The following is an 18,202-nucleotide window of genomic DNA, read 5'->3' as shown; positions in this document are numbered from 1 at the left end:
GCATCGGCGCATCACCTCGGAAATACATCTCCCTCGTCCAGCCGCACTCTGTCTTCTCTGCTTTCGTTTGCAAGTTTTGCACATCGACCTCGCTTCACACGGCTTCATAGAGCTGGTTATACTATATCAACAGTTGTACCCCTCTTTTGTATGTCCGCACTTGCTCCTTGCACCATCTGTACGCGCTGACTTTGAGCTCTCAAACAGACATACAACAATAGGGAAGAAACGAAGGATCGATGGTGGCATGATACCCGGCGACGGCGTTCTTACTCTCGTATTCATGACGAAACTTCATTTACGGACATTTTTAATTGAATCGAGGTCTTTTACAATGCTGCTTCGCTTTTTGTCTCTGCGTTGAGCCTCAACAGTTTCTTTTTTGACATGTCAAACGTTCGAGAGGAGCCATCATATCTTGAGTGTCTTCCCGTGAATGGCCTTTACGGTACTGATATGGCGTGCGACAGGTTAGTAGGCTTTTGAACGTGTCCCGGGTCCCGCCTGCCGGATATGGCGACTGACCGTTTCCACATTCACTCTCTGGTACGCACCAGAAACCCGCGTGTTCCGGACGAAGTCGACTGGCACGTACTTCACCTCAACTCTATCCTACCGGCCTCTCTTGTCCCCTTGCCAAAACAAACCTCCGCCGTACACAGCCCCAACCCGGAGCCGCCACCAAAGGGAAACCGCTTCTCACCCACTAATACCCTGTCGCCACACCACCACCGTGACAACAACAACGACGACAACAAACAAACAAACAACCAAGCCCGCAAGACTCTTTTCCCCACATGTCACGCGTCGCCGACGCGTCCATTGACATATAACACTGCCACAGCTTTCTTCCTCCTCGCCCTCCTCCTCCACATCCTGACAGCAGCAATGAACCTCCGGAACGCGCGCGAGCGCCGCGCACCTCGCCGCTTCGAAGACGAGCTCGACCAAATATACGCCCCCGAAGAGGGCCCGGAGCCTCGCGTCATCCACCCAACCAGCAGGTCAGGACGACCGACGTTGCATATAGCGTCGACAGCGTTTAACCCGAATGTGCGACCGGCAGCATTTCCGTCATTGCCGCTCGGCGGTGGTAGTAGGGTGAGGTCAGGCGGTGGCGGTGGCGGTGGCGGGGCGGGCGAGGGAGAAGGTGAGATTTGGTTGGGTGGCGGTGAGGGAAGCTTTGGCTGGCTGACTTGGAGTGTTTGTGGTAGATGCGTCACTGGAGGATTCGCTCGTCGTGAGGCTCAGGCTTGACAAGGATGAGCGGCCAGTTTCGTTGAGGGATCTGGTGGAGAGGGAAGACGACCGTATGGCTGAAGTTTGGTTGCGGGCGAGGCGCCGCGGCATGGAGACGGACGATTCAGCAGGGTCGAGAAAGGTATGATTGTCCTTTCTGTCTTCTGGTAGGTCGCTCTTTGAATCGACTTTGACGATTGGGCAGGCGAAGTTATCTGAGCTTCATCCGATCATGCGGTCCACTGTCATTGGCAACATGTACATCGCTGCTCTCGATGAAGGGTTTCAGGATCCTTGCTTCCCCATTCAACACATCCTCGACATGTCGGCAGAGGATGCTATAAAGGCGCTGGATGTGATTGAGGATTCTTACCTCGATGGCGACTATCCAGCTTGTCTGTCATCACCGACCATGCTTGGAAACCTTTTGCAAGCACATCGCTTCCTCATGCAGCAGAAATGGCCGCGGCGCTTCCTCAAGCCTGTCGACTTGAAGAAGTGTACGCCGAACCCTGGTAGGAGGGTGGAGGACCCGCACATACCGAAAGGAGTACGTAATATGACTGCTGAACATTGTGTCTTCTTTGGTAAACAGAAAGCAGTCTTTTCCCGAGAACTGAGGAACCCATTTCTTATTCCACGGGACGTTGTACCCGGACAGGCGGAGAGTGAATCATTGCAGGGCTTTGGAAGCGGCACTCCATGGATGGCTACAGATCCCTTCTCTCTTGGCTTGAAGGAGTGCGCCCAACGCTCTCGCCTTAAATTTGGAGAATGGTCATTTCCAGTAGGCACCGCCCAGCAAGATCTTCAGCATCTGAGGTCCGGCGAGCGGCAGGGGCAGTCACTTGTCAGGGAGGAGCAAGCGGCGTCGTCGCCCAGTACATCTCAGCAGCACTTCGATCCCCAGCTCGTACACTTTCTTCTGCTGTCACAGTCCAACATCGGCCCTGTGGCAACACCTGCACTCAGTCAAGGTCCATCAGCCCCCACCTCGCCTGACACACCGGCATATTCGACGGCCTGGGCTTTGCTACGTCAGATGTCACCGTCTACTGCTCCATCCTCACCATCGCCGTCAGATCTTCCTTCCGCCATCTACGGACCCTCGTTATCCTTCGAGAACTCAGAAGCAGAGGTATTGAGTATGCTTGGCGCCACGGCTTCCGCAGCGGTCCCGCACATATCCTGCTCCTCCAGCTCGCTGAGAGGGGACGACTTGAGCCCGTCTGCCACTGGCTCGACGCCCACTATTGGTTTGACGCCTGACAACAAGGATGAAGACTGCATCACCTTCGTTCGTTACCCACACCAGCGGCTACTGATGACCCAAACGCCACCGTCAACACCTATGGCGATGGGTACGGAGCCCAGCTCTCCTTCACTGCAGCGGCTGCAGCGGCAACAGCTATCCCGACAACGCCCGGTCCTCGCCGCCTCGTCGTCATCCGCCATGCTGCATCTGTTCGAGAGGAACTACCACCGGCACATCCAGGAGCAACAGGCGGCGCAGGCACTCACGCAGGTCACATCGCTGCAAGACGTGTTGACGACGGAAAGGAAAGACCAGCAAGAGCACGGACAGCACTGGCAGGGGCAACAGCACAACGGATGGCAGCACCACCCTCAAGCTGCTTCAAGCACAGTGACGATCATGGCAGACAACAACAACACCGCTTCTTCTCCTCCCCCAGTCGCAACGGCAACGACCCCTCAGCCCAACACCCCGGACCTCTGTTTCTCTTCCTCCTCCGCCGCCTCTCGAACCGACACTGCCGCTTTCGGACCACCACCTCCCGCCTCCTCTTATTCTTTCAACATCGCGGCCGCGACGGCCGCAGCCGCCGCCCCCATCCCCGCCGTCGCCATCACTCCCCCGTCAACCATCCCCGTGGCCCCGATGCTGACGACCATCACCACCACGACAAAGGCAGCTACCAACAACACTGCCACTGCCACTACTACTACCGCTTCCCACTCACAGCAGCAGCAGAAGCAGCAGCAACAGCAACAGCAGCAGCACTCCCCCGCCTTCCCAAACACCAGAAGAAAGCGCAGCACCACCGTCACCCCGAGCACCACCAGCACCAACCGTACTCGTCCTTCCGGCGCCGCAAGCTGTGGCAGCAGCAGCAGCAACATGCCGCCGCCGCCGTCGTCGTCCGAAAGAGCCCGAGGAACCGGCAACGGCCATCGTGTCGGCAACATCATCGGCAACCGCAACGGCGGCCGCAACTCGAATGGTAACGGACACGGACACGGAAACGGATTCGGATTCGGACTCGGCGTTCGCCATCTCCGCCAGCGCCACAATTACCATCGCCGCGGCGGTCGCGGCGGTCGCGGTGGCGTCGTCGTCGTGCGCCCGCAGCTTGCGATGGCGAGCGGCGTGGCGAGGGAGGGTGATGGTGGAGGCGATGTGGACGGTTTGGTTGGAGGGGGGACGACGGCGTCGTTGCGGGGTGGTGAGAATGGTGGGGGCGGTGGTGATGGGGGAGGAGGAGAAGAAGAAGAAGAAGAGGAGGAGGAGGTGGTGGTACAGGTGGGGGTGATGGAGGAAGAGAGAGAGGAGAGGGCGGAGGTGGAGGGAGGGAAGAAGCCCGAGGCAAAGGATCCTTATGGGATGTTCATGAAGGGCGTTGTTGAGTACGCTGGGGACGATTGATTCCTCGGTGTGTGGCGTGGCGTGTGTCGATGCTCTTATATCTGGACGGAAAGAGCGGGGTGGCACTGGGAAACCTGGAAAGGAGGTGAATTGAGAGGAGCGAGGGGAAGAAAATAGTTGGACTAAGGGAGTTTCAAGCCGGCACAGTCTAGCTGTTGGTTGTGGATGCGAGTGGACAGAAGCTCATGCGGGATGTTTGGCCAGACATTGTCGTAGTATGCGTAGCTCATACAGCATTCTGAAGGAGTTATATTGGAAGGGGGTTATGGCAATTGGGGGTGGCGGGGCAATCGACTGTAGAACTAACCAAGCATTGCAAATGGTTTCCATAGAGAACAGGCATTATGTCAGGTACACACACAAACACAATAGTACATTTGCAACTCTTATTAGGTATTTACCTGTTCGTGTGCTGTGTAATACTGGCTTAGAACCAGTTGAAATGAGGAATCATGATTATCCTCGATACGGTGCTATCTTTTCATTTCAACAGCAGTATGAGACAACGTTCACCACCACGGCTCATATCACTTACCAGACCCATCTTCTTCCGACAGCACCGTCTCCCCTCAAAAACCGCCCATCCAATCCACGTTCGTCGGGTACGAATATGCGGGGAACCTAGATCGATCCGCAAACCTCCTTTTACTAGCTGCTATCTGACGCAATGGCCACCAATACACGCGGGAAGACAACAACACACCGCAAACCAATCACCTCCCCCACCACACACCGCATTAGATACACAACGAGAAGGAGAAGCGTGCGAGAATTTAGCGAAAAAAAAAGAAAAGAGAGAGAGAGAGAGAGAATAGAGCCAAAGCAGCAGACCGCAACCCTACACACACAGAACAGACAACCCTGAATCAAACCCGACCGGACGTTTTCCCGTACAGTTGACCATCAGGATAGGAGAGGGTTGAAGCGGGGAGGGGGGCGGCCGGCACGAATACGATAAACCCACCCACCCACCCACCCGGCGACGGGAAGCGAGCTGGGCGACGCCCCGGCGCGCTTGGGGCGCAAAAAGGACGGCGCGAGGGGACGTCAATGAATCCTCACTCATTGATCTCCATCTGTGCAGAGCGCCACCGCGTGCGCACCCACCGCCCCCCATATCCGCCAATCGCACGCCCCAAGAGATGGGAGTAGCTTAGACCCTTTCCCGACTGGAGCAAGCGTTTATCCTTTTTTTCTTTCTGTCTCTCCCTCTCTTCAGGTTTTAGCCGACGGAAGACGCAGAATTAAGGGAAGCAAGCAAGCAAGCTTGTAAGAGATGAAGCCCCTTGGTGGGAAATAATGATAATATTTGATGGAAACATATTTCATCGTCGTCGTCGTCGAAACAAGAGACGTAATATTAATTGGCCTCGTCGGCCGAGCGACCAGCCGAGATGGAGAGAGCGATGGGGATTGATCAAGTATGGGCGTGAAGCGACTGCTCATACGCGGAATACAGCAAGATCATGCATGCGCCTTTTCCCATCGCAAACACACGGCGCAAGAGACTTTTGGACAACAGACGGACTGTTGGGTACTCGGGGAAAGGGCTGGGAAGTCCGACCAGCAGCAACGGCGACGACATCCGGAACCCCATCTCAATTACACAAGTCACTCAGGCCTACCGGGCCTGAGGCAGACAAGAAGCGCGTTAATCGCGAGCACGCTCTCTAATCTAAATTACTCTATGCGCATCTCTTGACGCACATTCCCACCCGACCAGTCTTAATCAAACCGATCGCGTGGCCCAAGCTTCCGTGCTGCGTCCCCAACCGGACGCAGCACCTTCCCAATCATGCGGAATAAGAACCAAGAGCTCTAAGGCAAGAAATAACTTTTGCGATATGAGGCTATGGAGGAGGAGGCGAGTATTATGATGGTGGCGAGGTAGAAAGATATTAGTGGTGCCATATTGTAGTGTCTGTCAAAAATGCAAAGGAAGCTGGCCGGTCAGTCGGATGTCTCCAGAGACCCGGATCACCGCCGGCCCGCGTAGAAGCTGATCGTCATAGTGCGCCGCCCGTCTAGGCACGCTTCGTGAAGGCCAGATGGCAGTCGTCCTGCAGCCAAACGCGTTAGCGCCAACTCGTGGCGGTGTGCTTGGGGCGGGCACGTACCTTGGGGAAAATCGTCGCGAAAACCTTGATCTCCTCGCTCAGCGGCGTCACCTTGTGCGTCCAATCCAACTCCATCGACGCCTTGCCAACCATGGCGATGAGATTGTTCACGGCGTACACTTGGCCAAGGCAGTAGTGCGGGCCAGTGCCAAACACGAGCCAGTTCTTGGTCTGCTTCTCCGCGTCGCCCGTAATCCAGCGCTCGGGCTCGAACGAGTCAGGGTTCGGGTAGGCCTCAGCGTCGTGCAGCGCCAGGTACGTAGTTGGGATGACCATGGCTCCTGCAACCCAGTCAGTCGGACGAATCCATGCATATCCATGTCGACTTACCCTTGGGGACCGTGTAGTTCTCCGAAATCTTGAACGCCTTCTTCGCCATGTACGGGACCATGATGACGGGGGGCCTGTAGCGGAGAACCTCCTTGACAACGGCGCGAGTGTACGTCATTTGATCCATCAGATCCATCGTGAAAGGCTTGCTCTTGTCGCCGTCGCGCAGACGAAGCTGTTCCTCGCGAATCTTGTTCAGGAAATCGGGCCTGTCAGCCATGATCTGGAACAGCCAGGTGGCGGCGCTGCTGGTGGCATCCTGCGAGGCGAAGAGGAAGGTGAAAATGGTCATGGAAATCTCAAGATCGGTGAACATGCGAATGACCTGAGCGGGCTTCTCCGCCTCAATGCCCTTCTCCTTCTTCTTGGTGTAGTCCTCGGACTCGTACATGGCCTTGACCCAGCAGTCGAGAATGCAGTCGGGCTCGCCGCCAGCAGCCATGCGCACCTTGCTCTTGGCAGCGGCCTTGGCGAACTCGTCGAGAACCATGTCGGCCGCCTTCTTGCCGCGCCAGGTGTTGGTGAAGGGGATGATGATGGGGAAGTTGACGAGCTCGAGAGCCTCGGTGATGTAGTAGTAGTCATCGGCGATCTTCTTGACCGAGGCGTCGGCGACGTAGTGGCCAACGAAGGTGCGGAGCGAGACGGCGGTGATGAACTCGCGGAAGTAGTGCATGAACGGCACAGGCTTGCCCTCGGCGTCGGCGGTTATCTCCAGGGCCTTGGCGAAGTACTTTTCGTAGATCTCCTCCTGACCAGGCAAGTAGATGGACAGAGCCTGGCGGGTGAACAGACCGTTCAGACCCTTACGATAGTCGACGTGGGCCTTGCCATCGAGGAAGACCCAGTTTTCCGGGCGAAGCAGCTTGTAGGCGATATCGACGACGCAGGGCTTGACGAAGGTGGGCGAGTTGAAAACCTTGCGCGCCATGTCGCGCGTCGACGCGATGACGACGAACCTGCAGTGTGTCAGCGCGAGGGGCGACGCGAGCGTTGCACGGGCGGGAGCGGTACTTGTGGAAGACGGAAACGCAGCTGAGCTCGCCGCTCATCCATTTTGCGTGGTACTCCTCGAACTTGGGGTTGACGGACTGGAGAAAGGGGCCGATGAAGGGCATCTTCCAGGTGGGACCGGCGATGGAGCCCTTGCTCCAGATGTACTTGACTGTCGGCGAGCGTCAGCGGGCGCGCAACCACGCGGCCGGGGGGGACAACGCACTCTGGTCATAGACAACCAGCATCGCAAAGAGCGTGACAAGGACAGACCACGCGTTCACGCCGCCGAGGACGCGGCCCAGGATGCCGGCGACGGCGGGGGCGCCGCGGAGCTCCGGGGTAAACTGGGCATCGGCGGAGGGCGACGCGAAACTGGCATTGACGGCTTCCATGGCGGGCGGAGCGCGTCGCTGGGACGCTGGCGGTGAGGAGGGTGGTGTGCGGGCGAGGGAGCGGGATCAGGAGTCAATGAGCGGCAGACGCGGTCGCAGACGCAGGAACGACAGGATCCAGGCGTGCAGAACGGCGCAGACGAGGGCGGAGCGGTGGGAGAAGTAATAATGCTCGCAGGTTAAATCCGCCTGCAAATGGCGCCACGGCCGGCGCTCGGCATATCGGGCATCCGCACTGGAGCTTGGCTGCCGCCCGTGGCCCTATCACGCGCCTGTGCCTGGGAGATTGAGATTAGCTCAGCGCACCGGGCAGATCCATCCAAGCGCCGTTGCTCCCCGTCGCCCCAGCATCACGAGAGTCTGCCCGTTTGGCCCTGCGGCTCTGCAGACGCCGCGTGGTGCTGCGCTGACCCGCTCTGCTGCGCGCCCCTCACGTGCCGGCGTTCGCCGTGGCCGAGCACATGGATGGCGTCCCCGCATCTGCACGTCGCCCATTGCACGACCTGTCGCTCATCCTGTCGGTCATCCTACCAGCTCGAGTGCGCGACCGCCGCGCTGGGAGCCGCCGAGCCCTTAGCCCTTAGCCGGCCGCCTGATAACGACAGCGCAGCACCGCAGTCAAAGCTAAGAGCGCCAGGCTAGGCCCGGTTCTGTCGCGGCTCAACAACGTCGTTAGCGGTCCCCTTCTCGCTGCTTCCTGACTCGCCATGAGCCTCATCAGTTGCTCTACCGTTGACGTACCTCCGCTGCTGGTTGGGGGTCTAAGTCTAAGACTCGCCCTTTGGTCCTGATGTCTAAGACACGTCCTGTACCGACTACCCTATAGGGCAGGAGCAGTCGTGTTCCCAGCGTAGATCAAGATAAGCTCTGGACGACATATGTTGCTTCACGCCCGTGTAACTTTTAACTCAAGACTTATTCAGGGCCTGTCCTGTCCGTCGTATAAGTTTGGCCACTTGTCCGCACGCCGCTGGCCTCCCTCGTGTCCGCCTTCTCCTTCTCTCCACGTTTGCCGTGAAAATGGGCCTGTCAACCCGCTCAACACTCTCTTTAGTGCTCGCACTCGGCACCTTCGCCCCAGTCGTCTCGTCTTCTTGCATTCCAGACGCCCCGAGCAACTTGCTGGCAGACCCGGCCATCCTGCAACACCCGGCAGTCACGGCAGCATTCGAAGAGGTCGAACGCACCCTCTCGAGTCTTTTCACTGGCAGCACACGTGACGGCTTCAGTTTCGCTATTGTGAGCCGCCTCTAGAGTTCACAGGCCATCCGGCCCAGCCATCCCAAAACTTGTCTTAACAGCACGCGTCAGATCCACGCCTCGAGCCCCGAAAAAGCATATGCCTTCAATCATGGGGTGCTCAAAATGAACGAGACGTCTGCCAACGACACTTCTATAGTAGCACAGGTCGACAGTGACTCGATCTTTCGGGTTGCCTCCATCTCGAAAAACATCGCTGCTTTGTCGGCATTGGTCGTGGAGAACGAGAGCAGGGCCCACGCCGCTTTCCCCCCCTTGACCCTAGACACGCCTGTCCGTCATGCGCTTCCCGAATTTGGATTGCCAGAAAAAGACTGGCAAAACGGTGGCAGCGAGATCACTCTGTCGATGCTCGCAACCCATAGCTCGGGCATTCCTAGAGAGGGCTATGTGACAGACTTTAACATGGTGAGAGGGCTTGCTAAAGCCGATGCCGAGACCATTGGTGCTGAGTGGGCTGGAGTGAGCCCCAGCCAAGTCATCGAATCCGTCAAGCAACGCAACTTGATGTTCGCTCCTGGGCAGCGAGCCGCATGTAAGCCACCCACTCCACCGTAACAAGTGCGTATCAAATAAGCTCATCCTCTATATAGATTCAAATGCCGGCTCCTGTATCCTCGCTTGTAAGTTCAACATGAGATATATGCCGATTCTCATCCTGCTGACTTCCACCGGGTAGACGCTGCAGCGAACTACCACAACCAGCTGGCAGGCACAAACCAGACATGGACGGAGTACGCCACATCCAGCATCCTAGACCATCTAAACATGACGCATTCGTTCTTCGGTGCCATCCCGGACGCCCTGATCCCAAACATAGGCGTCCCCGGTGGTCCCAACTGGGTCGACCTGGTCATCGGCCCCGGCTACGACCCAGCCGGAGGCATGTGGGTGAGTAGTCCGCAGTCCAACCCAAACACCTCGCACCCCCCACCTCGCACCCCCCCACCAAAGCCACATACACTAACGAACCACCCTCTCCCCCCAGAGCTCCGCCAACGACCTATCCACCTACCTCCACCGCATCTGGCTCGCCCCCACCCCCGCCCTCATCACCCCCACCCAACGCCGCACCTCCCTGCAGCCGCGCCTCGCCCTCCCCGACGGCAAGCAGCTCGTCGGCTTCGGCTGGGAAATCATCGCCGCCACCGACGGCGCCACCAACAAGACCTACGCCATCTACGGCAAGTCCGGCGACGCCGGCGGCTCCCACGCCTGGCTCGACGCCGTCCCCAACCTCGGCTACGGCATCGTCGCGCTGTCCCAGGAGAGCCAGGCCGCCGACGGTGGCGACTACGCGCGCGTCGTGCCGACGGCGGTGCGCGACGCCGTGCATGCGGTGTTGCTGCCGGCGTTTGCGGAGGCGCTGGGGGGCAGCTTGCGGGGGAGGTATGCGGGGAGGTACGCTGGCGCGCGGGATGGCGGCGCGATTGCGGATGAGGTGGGAGGAGGAGTCGGCGGCGCGAATGCGAGTCGGGCGGAGTCGTTCGCCCGGCTGGAGGTCGAGGAGTCGGGGGCGCTGTTCGTGCGCGAGCTGGTCGTCAATGGCACCAGCGCGTGGGAGGGCCTGGACGCGCTGGGGTGGACGGCCGAGAGCAAGGCGCGGTACTTTTCGACGCCGAGGGGGGTGAGCTTGCATCCGGCCGAGGGCGCGGGCGAGGCGGCGCAGTTTGGCGGGGGTGGTGTCGCGCAGGTGTGGAGGGTCATCCCGGAGTCGGAGACGTGCGACTGGTTTGATTTTGATGGGTGAGTGCTTCTGCTGCTGCTGCTGCTGCTGGTGCCTTTGTGGTGTTGGCGACCCTGAGATCGGGCAAAAAGAGGGGCCGTCTGGAAAACTCATGCTGACTTGTTATCGTGCGACAAGGTATACCGACCAGAGCGGATGGCCGCTTAGCAAGATTGTGACGGTCGAGACGGAGCGGGGCGTGGAGCTGCATTATCCTCCGTACGATATCGTGCTCACCAGACAGTGAGATCTCGATGCGGTCACTCGACTTCCCAAGCCACCACTCACATGTATCCCAACTCGCTTCGACTCCTACGGTCTGTTCCCAGCAGAATCGACAATACCATGATCTCCTTCCGCCGGTTTCGATGGAAGTGGTAGGAGCGTGCAACGGTTGTATTGCTGCATGAGGGGTCAAATTGAAAGGCATTGTAAATATCGGAAGGAGAAAGTCACATTTCTCAGGAATCGAAGCAATTTTTCAGACGGATTTGTGCCATGGTCTCGTTTGAAGATTCACGATCATACGTTAAGTCCAAGTCCTCCGTGTGTCGTCCATTATGGTGTTCCACTGTTTCATGCGCACATTCCATTCCAATTGCCGTCACTGTGTGCTTTACATGCCAGCCAAGTCGTCAACACGGTAGATGCTAACGCTCTCTGTCCTCAACTCCCGGAAAGAAAAAGTAAGGGCTCCGCCCAAGGAGATTGGCCCGCGTCCGTCCAACTGAAAAGCTTGATAACATTAATCGTCATGAGACCCCGATCCCGCCTCTGTCAAACTCATATGTTCCTAGGGGATTGGGGTAGTGGGGATTGGGGATATCTGGAAGATCTGGAAGAGGCAGAAGTCCGTCGCCTAAGCTTCGGTGGATGCCGTTTTGGACTTCCTCCTCCAAGAAACTCAGCTCCGATTCCGGACTCATGCCCGGCTGCGGACTCGCCGAATCCTGATTTGGTGGCGCTGCCGGGTGAGAACGGGGAGGGGTCTCTCGCATGCCGTTCACCGAAACGGCTTCCACTGCCGTTGTTGGGCCAGTTGACACCATTTGAGGCACCGAATTCAGAAACTTTAGACGGAAACCCGGGTTTTTGCGATGAGGTTGCGCGGTTGTTGCGAGGGTTTTCGAAGGAGTCTCCAGGCGGGGTGCTGGGCGGCGAGGGTGGCGAGTCGGGTCGCAAGCGTGACTTTTTGGTCGCCCAATCTGCGCCTGAACTGGGTAGTTATTTATCTGTTACCTTCTGCCGCGCGCGGGAATCCACCAACGACGAGGGTAGGGTTTGCGACGAGTTGCAAACGGCCATGCTCATACGAGCATGGGAGACTCCCGCAGGAAGGTCGTGGGTGCGGGAGCATCGACCAAACTCATCCTGGGGGAGTCGTCCGAGCCTTCATGTGTGAATGCAAGCCGTTGCAACACGGACGCGAGGAAACCGCAGATTCAAGCGTGCTTATAATTACCTTCTTTACCTTTGCCTTTGCCGTAACAACTGGGCCCGTGCTCGTGATCGTGATACTGGCAGTCATCGCCAGCCGTGGGATCGTCGAAAAGAAAGCCGCCAGAGCCTGATTTTATGGCATTAACAAGATCCACAGCAAAGTCGGGGCTGGCGGCAAAGCAGTCGCGGTATCCCTCGGCGTCTCTGTCGCTGTCGGGGTCCATGATCTGTCGGGCAGCGATGCGAGTCATCAAGGTGCGAAATGGCGAGCCTTCCGGACTGTCCTTGTAAATGTCATTGATCTCATCCGCGTCTGGCACCAGTCGTGCCTCGTGCAAGCCCTTCCGGTACTGGTCCATGGCCATATTCTTCAGGTGGGGCATATCGAAACGCTCGCAGAGCATGAACAGCCTATGGCAAGCGACGGCGTAATCGTACTTGGCCTCAGCGCCGGACACATCGCTCACGTCGTCAAGCTTGCCCTGGTAGAGCCACTTGACAAAGAGCTCGAAGCCCTTGGGATTGTCGTCGGACAGCTCCAGCTTGTTCCCGGCCTCGTTCTTGGTGGCGTCGTCGGTCTGTAGCTCGGAGGCGAGGTAGTCAGAGTGGTAGGACAGCAGGTTGCGATGGATGGACCATTGACGCTTGCCGTCACCGGCGCCGACGACAACGTCGACAAGCGGGCCGGAGAGGAGCCTGGCGCGCTCGTTTTTAGCATGGGCTTGCACGCGCAGTCGATGCGAATTGATGCGGTAGGGCAGGGCGGGCCGTGGGCGTGGCGGCGCATCATCGCTGCCGAGCTGGGTGGCAAGGGCAGGAGGGCAGCCGCCGGGCAGCGACGGAGCGAGGACGTACTCTGCGAAGGCGTGGGCTGGAGTGTTGGCGACGTCGCCGGCGGAGGTCATGGTGCGCAGGCGGCGGCGCTGTGGACGCGGGTACGCGAAGTCGCGGACGAAGACGACGTTAGGACTCTCGGCCCAGTGCATACGATCGGCTTGAGGGCGCACGCGGAATGCAAAGCATGGGCTGCGCAGAGTGGCGGCAACAAGCGCATGGCGATGCAGCGCGCGTTTCGCACAGCAAGCTTGGAAGGTCAGTCAGGGAATGACGGCGTACGGTTGGCTGCTGCCGTTCCTTGCTGCTGCTGGCTGTGCTGGCAGTGGATCGGCACGGCATCGGGTGGCCCGTCCATCGCGATCGCGTCCTCTGTGCGCGTCGACGCGTCTCCAGCCCAGTAGGCCTCTCCACAAAACCGTCCACGCGCGATTCAACGCTACTACTCCCGTCGGTCAATGGGCCCGCCAGACCCTCCAGATATCCCCTCCTCCTTCGACCCCGCCATTTTCCTCCACTCCGACATTCCCGATCCGCTGCCGTTCAGCTCACACACCGACGAGCTCGAAGCACTACACGAACAAGCCCACGAAACCACCGCAGCCAAAACGCGCCAGGGAATTGTCATCCAACACAGAGCTTGGAGGGTGCCCGACGCCTTTCGGAGTGACGAAGACCACCAGCCTGGTTCGACTTCCCGTTCTCTCAGCCCTCATCTTGGGAAGTCCTGTCTGACGGTGTGCAGAAACACCCATTAGGAAACGGCACGCAACGCAGCCCATTTCGTTCTCCATAGCAGCAACCTCGAGCCCGTGCGCTCCGCCGTCATCGCCTCCGCTCACTGCTATGCCGTTCCTGTCCTCTCCACCATCGTACCCTCCAAGCGCTGGAGCCACAGACTCGCCGCGGAAAAGGCGGAAAATTGACGGACACGGCACGGTTCTCGGGAAGGATAACACAAGCACATCTAGGCTTTTTCAGGATGAGTCGGGTGACGAGGATGATTTCGCGGCATTTGATGCGGCGCACAACAAACGGAAGGCCGTAGCGCTCGGCGCACCTGGATCTCCTCTCGAGCAGGCTCCGCACAGTGTGCCGAACGAAGATGCCGCCCCTGAGACAGAGCTGCCGCTGTCGCAGCCGATGATCCTCTCTCGAGCTCGTGAAAAGACAATGTTTACTGTGAGGACGTGCTCCGGCGAGGGCTTTAATGTCGCTACGCGGCGTCCGACACCAGCGATTTCGTATGAGCAACTCATTGCGTCTCGATCCAATGCGGAGCCCGGAAGGGCGAGGAAAAACTACTACGGAATTGATATTCACGCTTTGATGGATGAGGCTAACCAAGCAGCAGAGGAGGAGAAGTTACGTCGCGAGGGTATGGAGCTCGATGTGCCCATGCAGACAGTGGAAAATCCTTTGGCGGGAAGAAGTAACAAACGCAGCCTTTTGTGGTCGGAGAAATACCGTGCAAGGAAGTTCACTGATCTTGTTGGTGACGAGAGAACGCATCGGTTAGTGTTGAAATGGCTGAAGGCTTGGGACCCGATAGTCTTTCCCGGCTCCAGCCGCCCGAGACAAAAGTCGGCCAGGTCTTTTGATCAGGCAGGCACCGAAAACGAATATGCACATCGCAAGATTCTTTTGCTCACTGGACCGCCGGGCCTCGGCAAGACCACATTGGCGCATGTTTGCGCACGCCAAGCAGGGTATGAAGTTCAGGAGATCAACGCGAGCGATGAAAGGAGCAAGGATATTGTTAGAGGCCGTATTAAGGATATGGTCGGCACGGAGAATGTCCGCGGTCTGGAATCTCACACGGCGACCGGGGCCAAGGTCAGGAAGGCTGGAAAACCGGTTTGTGTCGTGGTCGATGAAGTGGATGGCGTGGTTGGTGGTGGCGCGGGAGGTGAGGGAGGCTTCATCAAAGCTCTTATCGATCTCGTCAGCCTGGACCAGAGAAACACTGCGCCGAAGGACAACAGCTCGACACGCCCGATGCGAAAGAAGGGCGATAAATTCCGTCTCCTGAGGCCACTAATTTTGATCTGCAACGATGTGTATCATCCGTCGCTTCGTCCTCTTCGTCAAGCTTCAATAGCGGAGATTGTACACATCCGTAAGCCGCCGGTGAACATGGTCGTACCCCGCCTACATTCGATTTTTGAGAAAGAAGGCATATCGGCCGACTCCGACGGCGTTCGACGTCTGTGCGAAGCAACCTGGGGTATCAGCAGCCGCAAGGATGGTGGAGGCGGAGGTACTGGGGAAGGTGACGTTCGAGGAGTTATGGTGGTTGGAGAGTGGGTGGCTAGAAAGCTCTTGGCTGAGACGAACGGCGGTGGGCGACTTACCCGAAAATGGATTGAAGACAACGTGCTCAACGGCCTCTCTCAGGGCGGCGGAGGGTCGAGAGGTCTCGGCCGAGGAGGTGCCAAAGAGATTGTGGAACGGGTGTTCAAAGACGGCGCCGGGTTTCCTAAATCGGCTGCTGCTGCACAAGCAGAGGCAACTAACATTGAAGGTAATAGGCCGATTGGTGTTGCCGAAGCAAGTAAGCGTTTTGCTATGGAGCGATTGAGGGAAATGGTGGGCACTGCTGGCGACACCGACCGCATCGTGACAGGTAAGTCTCCAAAGCCGTCGTATCATTGTGTTCAAATCATTATGTTTACTAAATTTCCCCGGCAGACTGTTTTACCACATTTGCGAACCAGCCGTTTCAAGATGATACTCTACTCAGCAAGCCTAATAGGGCATACGAATGGTTGCACTTCCACGACTCCATTTCCAACTTGGTACATACTGGACAAGAATGGGAACTCGCAAAATACCTTTCTGTTCCAGTTCTAGCCTTCCACGACCTTTTTGCATCTTCAATCAGACCATCGCTTGGAAACCAGTCCACATTCAGAAAAGGTCGTGGGGCCGCAGAAAACGGCGTGGAACCCGAGACTGAACCCACCCCATTCTCTGGCCCCAGTGCGCCGTACCAAGCGATTGAGCAGACGCGAGCCAATCTCGCATCCCTAACGGGCCTGCAGTCCAGCCTCACGCTCCCCTTGACTCGGCTGTATCGCTCGCCCGCGGAGGTCTCGACCGAGCTCATCCCGTACACGCTCCGCATGCTCTCGCCCGACGTCAAACCCGTCATCATCAACACATCGACGGCGGCCGCGGGCGGCGACCGGTCGAAACCGTCGGCGACGGCGTCGGTGCGGAAAGCGTCGGAGAAGGCGCTCGTCATGCGGGCCGTCAATGCCATGGCGGCGGTCGGGGTGCGGTTCGAGAAGAGCCGGATCGACTGGGGCATGGATGCGCGACAGGCGGGGCATGGCGGGTGGATTTTCCGCATGGAGCCGCCGCTGGACGCCCTGGGCAGGTACGAGACGATGAGCAGCGAAGGCAGGCAGGATGAGAAGGTACGGTACGCGGTGCGCCAGATTATGGACGTTGAGTTCAGGAAGGAGAGTCTCAGGTTGGAGGCAGAGGCTCGGAAGCGGAGAGGGGGGGCTGTAGAGCTGGAGGCTGCGGCGGTGGGTGAAGATGTGGAAGTTAGGAATGTTGCTGCGGCATTAGAGAAGATTGTGGTCAAGAAGGACTTCTTTGGGCGGACGGTTGCGGAGGCGGTGCCGTTGACGCCGGTGGAGATAGAGAAGAGAAGAAAGGAGAGGGAGGAGAAGGGCGCGGACGAGGATGTGTGGGTGAGTTTTCACGAAGGGTTTTCGAAGGCGGTTCGCAAGCCGATTACTCTATCGGAGCTCCTGGGTGGACTGTAGATGTTATGGCGGAGTGCGGTTCGCATACGGTGGGACGGCGATGGCCATTCAAGATAATTCACGAGGGATGATAGAAGCTGCTCTGCTGAACTGTGTTCCCAAGCCACTAGTAGTCCTCGGCATGCAGGCAATTGAAAGTCTGCCTTGGCATGACCAGATGCGGCACCGACAGACGGTTCAGGACACCGCGGTATGGTGGTGATTCTGACTCATACAAACGTGCTTAACAGGGAATCACAACCCACACCTGCCGCCTGCCTTCACCGTCAAAATTCGTCTCCAAAACACTTACCTCCGCGAGAGCTGCTGCAACGTGCAGCGCGGATTCTAAACGCATGAGTACAATCTCTGCCGCGCACCGTTCTAATTACAAAGGGCCGTAACGAAGATAAGCTACCCGCTCGGACTTACTCGCGCATCCATTCCTGTCAACTCGCCGGAGCAGAGACGAAATGCCAACGGACACAAGCCTGAGGATGCAGTGCAGCGCACGCCAGACGGACTCCGTATGTCGTACGCTTGTACTGGAGATGGTCGAGCGACGTGGCTGACGGTGGCTTGCAGCGCATCGCCCACAACGCTTTTGAGGAGCTGAGAGACACCACATGAGGAGCATGGCCCGTCGGAAGATGCCTCAGGCCCGTCCAATACTGCGCCTCCGAAGGCAATCTCATGCGAAAGAGCCGGGCGTCGGGGTGGGTACCACAGAAGGATCTACGCCACCGGTGCAACGTTCACGAGGCCACGGCGGCGGATGCTTCCATCCGAAAGAGCTTGGGGAAAATGCAACACCAGCCCGGCAGTTCGTTCACGCGGTGGATATGACGCGGGAGTGAACTGCAGTGAGCATGTTTTCTTGCAGGAGCGTCGCGAATCAGGGTGGCAGCGGCGGGCGCTCATCACGAAATTGCGCCGTTGCGATCGCGACATACAGGCATTGCATGGTGTCTTCAGCTTGGCTGTTCTCGCCCACCACCTGCACCGAGCCCAATTTTCCGCCCAAGACCCCGAAGCTTGCCAAGGGCAGCGCCAATCGCCTGCTTTGCCTCTTGTCTGCGCCGCCCCAGGCTTGAGCCTTGCTTCAAGCGCTGCTCAAGCATCGATGCCGTGAAAGCTTGTGTTGAGGCCTTCAGCGCAACCACATTGTGCTCTTCCGATTCCCACGATGTCGCCCCGCTTCTCGGCTCGCAATGGGGCCGGAATGGGCAGGCTAGTCGCTCCGATAGAACAGTCCGTACCTGGGCAGCCCTTGTACGGCGTACCGACGGATGCTGCAGAACCAGGCTGTTGGGCTGCTTGCCGACCCACAGTCCACGCCTTTGTTTCTTCATTGCAATGGCCTGCACGAAAGGCAAGGCCCACCTAGCATCGGGCCAATCGGGCGTTCCGTCAGGTAATCCGGCACTGTATCAGTCCTATCTGAT

At 58.2% G+C, this 18,202-nt stretch overlaps 5 protein-coding genes across 5 annotated transcripts; 3 read left to right on the top strand and 2 right to left on the bottom strand.

Moving 5' to 3' along the window:
* Positions 1-888: 888 nt before the first annotated feature.
* On the top strand, positions 889-3,904 carry BKCO1_8400023 (uncharacterized protein; the record flags this gene model as incomplete). The annotated part of the gene is made up of 3 exons (XM_020279555.1): positions 889-1,150; positions 1,215-1,381; positions 1,445-3,904. The coding sequence occupies 3 exons, from the start codon at positions 889-891 to the stop codon at positions 3,902-3,904; spliced, it is 2,889 nt and encodes a 962-aa protein (XP_020125573.1).
* A 2,024-nt stretch (positions 3,905-5,928) lies between these two features.
* On the bottom strand, positions 5,929-7,739 carry BKCO1_8400022 (cytochrome p450 61; the record flags this gene model as incomplete). Its single annotated transcript, XM_020279554.1, has 5 exons — positions 5,929-5,964; positions 6,022-6,302; positions 6,352-7,310; positions 7,366-7,516; positions 7,571-7,739. The coding sequence occupies 5 exons, from the start codon at positions 7,737-7,739 to the stop codon at positions 5,929-5,931; spliced, it is 1,596 nt and encodes a 531-aa protein (XP_020125574.1).
* Positions 7,740-8,759: 1,020 nt separating this feature from the next.
* On the top strand, positions 8,760-10,972 carry BKCO1_8400021 (penicillin-binding protein; the record flags this gene model as incomplete). The annotated part of the gene is made up of 6 exons (XM_020279553.1): positions 8,760-8,978; positions 9,051-9,534; positions 9,593-9,622; positions 9,679-9,890; positions 9,988-10,745; positions 10,864-10,972. 6 exons carry the CDS (start codon positions 8,760-8,762, stop codon positions 10,970-10,972), a joined length of 1,812 nt encoding a protein of 603 aa, XP_020125571.1.
* Positions 10,973-12,032: 1,060 nt separating this feature from the next.
* On the bottom strand, positions 12,033-13,151 carry BKCO1_8400020 (btb poz-like protein; the record flags this gene model as incomplete). The annotated part of the gene is made up of 2 exons (XM_020279552.1): positions 12,033-12,115; positions 12,197-13,151. 2 exons carry the CDS (start codon positions 13,149-13,151, stop codon positions 12,033-12,035), a joined length of 1,038 nt encoding a protein of 345 aa, XP_020125572.1.
* A 306-nt stretch (positions 13,152-13,457) lies between these two features.
* On the top strand, positions 13,458-16,778 carry BKCO1_8400019 (chromosome transmission fidelity protein 18; the record flags this gene model as incomplete). Its single annotated transcript, XM_020279550.1, has 3 exons — positions 13,458-13,686; positions 13,745-15,625; positions 15,691-16,778. The coding sequence occupies 3 exons, from the start codon at positions 13,458-13,460 to the stop codon at positions 16,776-16,778; spliced, it is 3,198 nt and encodes a 1,065-aa protein (XP_020125586.1).
* Positions 16,779-18,202: the final 1,424 nt, after the last annotated feature.

The sequence above is a fragment of the Diplodia corticola genome (assembly GCF_001883845.1).
Source record: "Diplodia corticola strain CBS 112549 chromosome Unknown scaffold84, whole genome shotgun sequence".
Classification (NCBI taxonomy): Eukaryota; Fungi; Ascomycota; class Dothideomycetes; order Botryosphaeriales; family Botryosphaeriaceae; genus Diplodia; species Diplodia corticola.
The sequence above is the reverse complement of the archived record's forward strand: the minus strand, read 5'-3'. Positions and strand labels throughout refer to the sequence as shown.